General features: G+C 40.5%; 1 protein-coding gene across 1 annotated transcript in view; it reads left to right on the top strand.

Moving 5' to 3' along the window:
• The first annotated feature begins 721 nt into the window (after positions 1-721).
• The window catches only part of FKBP14 (FKBP prolyl isomerase 14), a 10,399-nt gene continuing 3,579 nt past the window's right edge, over positions 722-7,541 (top strand). Inside the window, exons 1-2 of the mRNA XM_049641647.1 lie at positions 722-1,093; positions 4,212-4,363. Of these exons, the coding sequence (XP_049497604.1) occupies positions 897-1,093; positions 4,212-4,363 (349 nt within the window). The 5' untranslated portion in view covers positions 722-896. The remainder of the gene's footprint in view (positions 1,094-4,211; positions 4,364-7,541) is intronic.

Genomic DNA, 7,541 nt, shown 5'->3' with positions numbered 1-7,541 from the left:
TCTCCTCGATAGAAGCTATTATTTACCTTCTACATTAAAGTCACTAAGAGATAAACTGTTAGCAGCCATAACATTATGCGGTGTTGTAGAATGAATCAGAAGACCGGGTTTGAAGGCGGAGCTCAAATGCTTTGGGGCTGAACAATTTTAAGCAGGACCCTTAACCTCTCCTTGCCCAGATACATTTATCATTTAAATGAGATTAAAGAACCTGCCTTACTGGCAGTGTAGTGAGGTTTACGCAACGGGAATGCGCTTTGCGAACCCTACAGAAATATTTAAGCCTTTATCGTTTATACTGTAAATTAAGTAACAATACAGGATTGTGGACTCCTAGGGGCGGGGAGTAACCTCTCAGCGTGCGCAAGAGTAAACAGAACTTGCCGGATACCGCTACCTTTTCACTTCGCCTGGGGGCTCAGCACGCTCAGCGGGGGAACTTCACAGCTGTAAACCTGCCGGAGGAGTTTCCGGTTAGCTGCGTTCCCCAGGGATCTCCCAAAGTCCAAGGTTGTGGAATTCTTTAATCCGCCTTCCTCTAGGACCCCTCCCTGTGCTTCGCGGCCTGACCAAGTCCTGGCTCCGCCCAGCTGTAATTATTGCAGCATCATTGGCTTGAGAGGCTCCGGCGGACTGCACTGCTAGCCAATGGGGAGCCATCGTTCCCTAGAGCCAACCTGTGAGAGCCAGTCAGGCCCGGGTTTGGGGTTTAACGCTTTAGAGGTGGGTTCGCATTACGTGGGAAAGTTGTCGTAGTAAGTGTGCCACGTCTGCTGGGAAGCGGTAGTCATGAACTTGCCAAAGGCCGTTGTCTTGAAGCCTTCAAATACTTTCTTAGTTCTATGAGGTCGGGGGCCCTTTCTCTGTTTTTGTAGGAACTTTCCTGCGCCAGCAGCATGAGGCTTTTTTTGTGGAACGCGGTGCTGACGTTGTTGGTCACTTCTTTAAGTGGGGCTCTGATCCCTGAACCAGAAGTGAAGATTGAGGTGCTCCAGAAGCCGTTCATCTGCCATCGCAAGACCAAAGGGGGAGATTTGATGTTGGTCCACTATGAAGGGTACTTAGAAAAGGATGGCTCCTTATTTCACTCCACGTAAGTAATTACACCTCGCAGGTAAAATAGTGAAGAACCCATCGACCTATGCGAGCTCTCTGGCAGGAAAGGTAGCCTGTATCAGGTTTTACTTCTCTTTTGAAAAATTGAAATCTGTTATTTCCTTCTTTGGGAAAGGAAATTGTTTAAAGACAATCAAGACAAACAATTTGGTTAAAAACAATAAAGACAATAACGGTGCCTTTGAAGTTCCTTGGAACTTGGAAACGTGTGGTAAGGATAAAGGTTAATTTTTAGTATAAAAATTAGAACTAGAATCTTTGACATATTGCACAAGTATCTAGGTGTGTAATTAGGCAATAAGTAGAAAAAAACTGTAAAGGAATTTCATTTCTCAAACTCCATTCCCAAGGGAAAATGACTCAATTCCATTTTGAATTTGGTGTAGGTGAAATTTACTTAAAACTTTTCGCAGGGACTTCATGAGCAGAATACACAATCATTTATTTGCTTGTTGTAGGATATGCTAATGCTAGCCTATTGATCTGTTTAATTTTTGTTCGTACAAATGACATTTTGGTCAAGGTATAGTCCCATGATTTGTTTCATTATTTTTTTCTTTCTAGAAAATTCAAAGATTTCATTGATGGGTATGGTTATGGCCATGAAAGATGAATCCAATAACTATAGTGAATGATTTTCAGGTGGTTACACTATCATTATTTCTGTTCTATACGAACAAAGAAATTGCAACATGGATGTTTTACAAGTGTAATGATTTCTAATTAGGCATTGATTCTCTTCATTCCATTCCAAGATTATTTATTGAGCATTTCTTTTATGTTAGGCCCTGTGTTTGAGACTAGGGAGATTAAAACTTTTTGGCTTCTCCATCCTTGTCCATTCATTTATCTGTCCATCTAACAAACTCTTATTGAGTGATCACAAGTCAGGCCTTGAGGATGCAAAGGTGACTTAAGAGTGGGCTCCTGTCCTCCAGCAGTACATCATCTACAGGAAGGAGGACGACAAGTAAATAGCTCATGCTATGTAGTACAGAGTGTTCAAAGTGTTTGCAAAGCATAATGGAGTCTGGCATTAATGATGCTCTGGGGGGGTGGGGTAAGAGAAAGACTTCCCAGAGATCATAACTGAGTTGGGTCTTGAAAGATGGGTGGAGGGTTCCTTCCAGGTGGAGAATGGGGGCAAGGAGGACATTCCAGGTAGAGAAAATGGCATGAACTAAAGTAGTGAAGCTTTGTGGCCCATCCTAGACCTCATTTTCGGATGAACTGCCTTTATTGAGCATTCAGACCTGGTCTGTCAGGTTTTGGAGAAATGAATGGTGTTCTTCTCTGAACTCTGTTAGCCTTTGCAAACATTTCTGAAACAGTGGCTTGCCATAGAATTCTCAACAGCTCCATCTTCTTAGCAACAAGGCCAGTGCCACAGTAGATGTTAAACAAGATTAAGGTTTGCATTTAAAATTTTCAACTGCATCTTTATTTTTAGTCTGATCTCTTTTAGATACAGCCTGATGTCTTTCAGGTCTCAGAATGAAAAACCTATTGGCCTTTGGTGGTAGCCATACAACATTATTTAGCAGTTTGCTACTAAAGTTCTAGTACCCATTAAAAAAAAGCAGGGGGGCGCCTGGGTGGCTCAGTCGGTTAAACGTCTGACTTCAGCTCAGGTCATGATCTTGCGGGTTTGTGGGTTTTGGCCCCACATTGGATTCTGTGCGGACAGCTCAAAGCCTGGAGCCTGCTTCGGATTCTGTCTCCCTCTGCTCTCTGCCCCTCCCCCCACTCATACTCTGTCTCTCCCTCTCTCTCTCAAAAGAAATAAACATTAAAAAGATAAATAAATAAAGTTCTGGTACCTGATGAGGGGACGGTTGTCATGCGGCCTCAGTGTAAATGGTCAGGAACTGCTTACCCTGAGTTTTATGAAGCAGTACCATCAAGTGATCTGTGGTAAAGCATGTTTGCCATGTCTAGAATAATAGCCTGTGTGGTAAATAGCTTAAATCCTTTAGCTGTGACAAGAAATGTACCAAAACTGTAGTCAGCACTGGGTGGCAGATTGTTTTCTTCCTTCTTTATTCTTTTCCAGCCTTCCCAAGTGTTCTACAGTTGGCAATTTGTTTCTTTAGTCATAGGGGGAAATTAAGAAAAGAGGAAGTAATGGCTTTTACCTAGATTTAGTAATTAACCATGGTGTCCATGAAACCTAGTAGAGTGATTTCTCATTCTCACCTATACGATATCCTTGAGAATACTTTCCGTATGTACCAAAAAGGAGCGAACTGGGGCTCAGGTGCTATTCAGCCCTCAGGCCCCCCAGTAGCTTGGCAGGCTGGGTTTCTTAGGCTGGCCTCTCTCCAGGTCCTAAGCCAGGATATTTTGATCATTTCCTTCTTCCTCAGTCCTTGAGGGACAACTCCCCCAGGTTTCCCTGCACAGCCCCACAGAAAATGCCTGCAGGCAGCATCTAGGTGGGGTTCAGGTTGAAGAGCAGCCGTTTCCACCTGTCAGAGCCATCACGAGACTGTACATCAGCAGGGTTTATAGGCAAACTAGAAGATTCTGTGCTCCTGACTCTCCAGTGTCCATGTGGGTGTGGACCCACTTGTCTTGGCAGTAACTTCTCCTTAACTTCTCTTTCTTCCCAAATTCACCCATTTTCCATGATTTTCTTCCTCTTCTGCCCGGGATGACGTTCCTGGGACAGCATTGCTGTGGTTAAGACCTTGAAGTTTGGAGTTAGATCAAATACCAGCACATTTAACCTCAGTTTCCTCCTCTGTACAATGGGGAAATGATGGTACTTACCTCATATGATCATTCTCACAGAGTTAAAAGAGGCAAAGAATTTGGGGTAACACCTGGTACACAGTAAATCTCAAATAATTATTAACTGTTTTTATTATTATTCCCTCTGCCCTTCTCTACTTGATTCAATTGTATGAAATTTGCATCAAGAAATAGGGGCAGTGGATTAAATTATTACAAAATTAACCTGGTTTTGTGTGTATGTGTATAGCTGTTTTTGTTAATTCCCAAACTGAATCACTTATTGGTAGAATAAAATGCTCCCACATCAATAAAAAAATAAAGTTACCAAAGAGTTCTAATATGTTTTCTTTCTATTGTAGTCACAAACATAACAATGGTCAGCCCATTTGGTTTACCTTGGGCATCCTGGAGGCTCTCAAAGGTTGGGACCAGGGCTTGAAGGGAATGTGTGTAGGAGAGAAGAGAAAGCTCACCATTCCTCCTGCCCTGGGCTATGGAAAAGAAGGAAAAGGTAATAACAATTTCACATTTTTACTACAGCATTGGGGTTCTTCTCTGGATTAGGAGACAGAAGTCAGCATAACTAGTATGTATTTTTCCCCCAGAAGTAGAAGATGTGTATTATTTTTTTTTTTAAGTATGATTGCATCTTGATTATCATTTGAGATGGCCAAATTAAAGCCATTCTGTCTTAATGGTCAACTGAACTACTGATACAAAGTTCTGGAACCTTTAACTCTATCATTAACAATTTACCACCATATTAACCAAAAGAATGGTTTTTAAAAAAAATTTTTTTTTTAACGTTTATTTATTTTTGAGACAGAGAGAGAGACAGAGCATGAACGGGGGAGGGTCAGAGAGAGAGGGAGACACAGAATCTGAAACAGGCTCCAGGCTCTGAGCAGTCAGCACAGAGCCCGACGCGGGGCTCGAACTCACATACCGTGAGATCGTGACCTGAGCCGAAGTCGGACGCTTAACCGACTGAGCCACCCAGGCGCCCCAAGAGTGGTTTTTAAAAAATTATGGCACAATACTTACAAAATAATGGTTCCTATTTTAACCACTTTTAACTGTACAATTCAATGGCATTATGAACATTCACGCTGTTGTACAAGCATCACCACTATCCAGTTTCAGAACGTTTTCATCCTCCCCAGCTGAAACTCATCAATTTATTTTAACACCAAAAAGAAAGATTATTCCACATAAGTGTTTCGATGAGTTGAACATGTGAAATGTAGATTATTCAGGTATTAAATGGGGTTTAGATGTGGGCTGCAGGGGGCTCACAACTGAAGTTTTCTTTAACAAAGCTTTTTTTGGGGGGTTGTTTTCATTCTTGTGTTAAAGTTGTTTTATAACTGTTGTTATAATTCACTTATAAAACCTGATGGAGTGACATGAAATGAGTGTTATAAAATAGAAGCAAATAGGCTAGCTGATTCCGGGAGACTTTGTGCTAGTTTGTTCCAGGATGTACACCTGCTGTGTGAGTGGGGAGCCACGCAGCTTTCCAAAGGGCATTTACAAGAGGCCAGGTGATGTTTCCTGCACAAGATATATTTCCTTTCTAATTTAACCTAAGGGAATAATCAGGTATCAGGAGAAATATTTGTGGACAGGCATGTCCATTGCTACATTGTTTTAAAATGTTTATTTTTGAGAGAGAGAGAGAGCGTACAAGCAGGGGAGGGGCAGAGAGAGAGAGGGACAGAGGATCTGAAGTTGGTGAAATTGGCTCTGTGCGGACAGCAGCAAGCCCCATGCGGGGTTCAAACTCATGGGGCAAGTTCATGACCTGAGCCAGAGTCTGAAGCTTAACAGACTGAGCTACTCAGGTGCCCCACTACATTGTTTCTAACAGCAAAAATATTGAAATCAACTTCAATGTGTAATGAGAAGGGTTAACTAAAATATGGCCCAGTTATTAAAAAATGGCATTTCAAGGATTAAAAAAATTATATCCAAATGGGTAAGATATAATGTTATATTCAAAAGTGGAAAATAAAGCTATACTATATCCAAGAGTAAGTATTAGAAAAAAGTATATACACACACAGAGTGAATCACAAGGAAATAATTAAGAATGATGACAATGGATGGGTCGGAATTATTTTTATTTCTGGTTCTGTCTCTTCCAAATTCTCTACAATGGGCATGTATTTCATAATGAAGAAAAAAATTTATTAAGTAGTCACCAGAACCAGACAGGGAACCACTCTGATACTGTAGCAATAACAGACTTCACAGTATCCTTAGGTCTAAACTTAACCAGTTACAAAGTGAGAATCCTAACCCCAGTTTCCAGAGAAGAAAGTAAATGCCATATGTGTAACATTATATTCTTTTTTTTTTAATGTTTATTTATTTTTGAGAGACAGAGACAGTATGAGCGGGGGAGGGGCAGAGAGAGAGAAGGAGACATAGAACAGGAAGCAGGCTCTAGGCTCTGAGCTGTCAGCACAGAGCCCAAGGAAGGGCTCGAACTCATGAGCTGTGAGATCCTGACCTGAGCCGAAGTCAGATGCTTAACCAACTGAGCCACCCAGGTGCCCTTGTAACATTATATTCTAAAATGGAACTTGCTATATAAATCTTATGCATAGAATGGAATTTACTAACCAAATTCAATTATTATGATAATCATCTCTTTAGAGAAGAAAATCAGGTATCTAGAAAATGTTTCTCTGATGTTCAAATGTATTCTTTCACCTTTCTGCTGTATCTTTATTGCCTCACCTTTAATGTATATGTAGAATTAATCCATTACTCTTACTCCATACTGTATTTAACTCAATTTTACTGTAGGACAAGCGGAGTTCTAAATTTGAGTCATTTTGTCCAAACTGAGAGTCATGAAACTAATTCTGCTAATGTGTATTTAACACTAATTTTGTAGTCATTTGGTACCACGTTTGCATGTCTCCTTTGGAAAGACACCAGTTTTATCAACGACCTAGTGCATGCCCCTTCTCTGTCTAGATCTGGAATGGTAAGCTTGGGCACAGAGTGTAAGTTTTGTTCTCTTTAATACTTAACAAATGCTCCTTGACAGAAATATGTGGGATTTGGATGGGGGGGGGGGGGACTAAGAAATATTTGCAATGTTTACCCAGACCTTTATGTTAAATACAGTTATAAGGAAACAAATTGAAAAAAAAAAAATTGTTCATACTGCCCAGAAAGTATTTTTTTGAAAAGGCCCCTGGGACTTTTAATAGAGCTCTTTTCATGTTTTAAAAGATTTTTATCTCCCTTCTCAGAAATTTGTTTTAATTTCTTCTCTCTCATGAAATGTCTTCAGAATATGTATATAATTATATATATGTTCTATATCAGAGGAGGTGTTTCCCAAGTCTGAAATTGTTGAACCTTTCTGTATTGTTTTTAAAGCTTATAAGAGAATTATGTTTTAGTAATACATTGAGAGCTTACTATTTATGAAGCAGAATGCTAAATATTTTGCATTGCTTTATTTTCCTCCATCTTCCCAACAGATTCTGCATTTTATAAATGCATTCTATAAATGAGGAAATAGGCTTAAAGAGGGGCAAGTTTAAGCTTTAATACCGGCTCCTGGGACACCAGATCTCTCTCAGTTAGATACTGCCTCCTAGTGGTAGAAATGCTACTACTCTATGTATATCTAGGTCAGGACTTTTGTGACACCGCCCCCCCCCCCC

This window comes from Panthera uncia, chromosome A2 (genome assembly GCF_023721935.1).
Source record: "Panthera uncia isolate 11264 chromosome A2, Puncia_PCG_1.0, whole genome shotgun sequence".
In the NCBI taxonomy this organism is placed as follows: Eukaryota; Metazoa; Chordata; class Mammalia; order Carnivora; family Felidae; genus Panthera; species Panthera uncia.
This window is presented reverse-complemented; position numbering and strand designations above follow the sequence as displayed.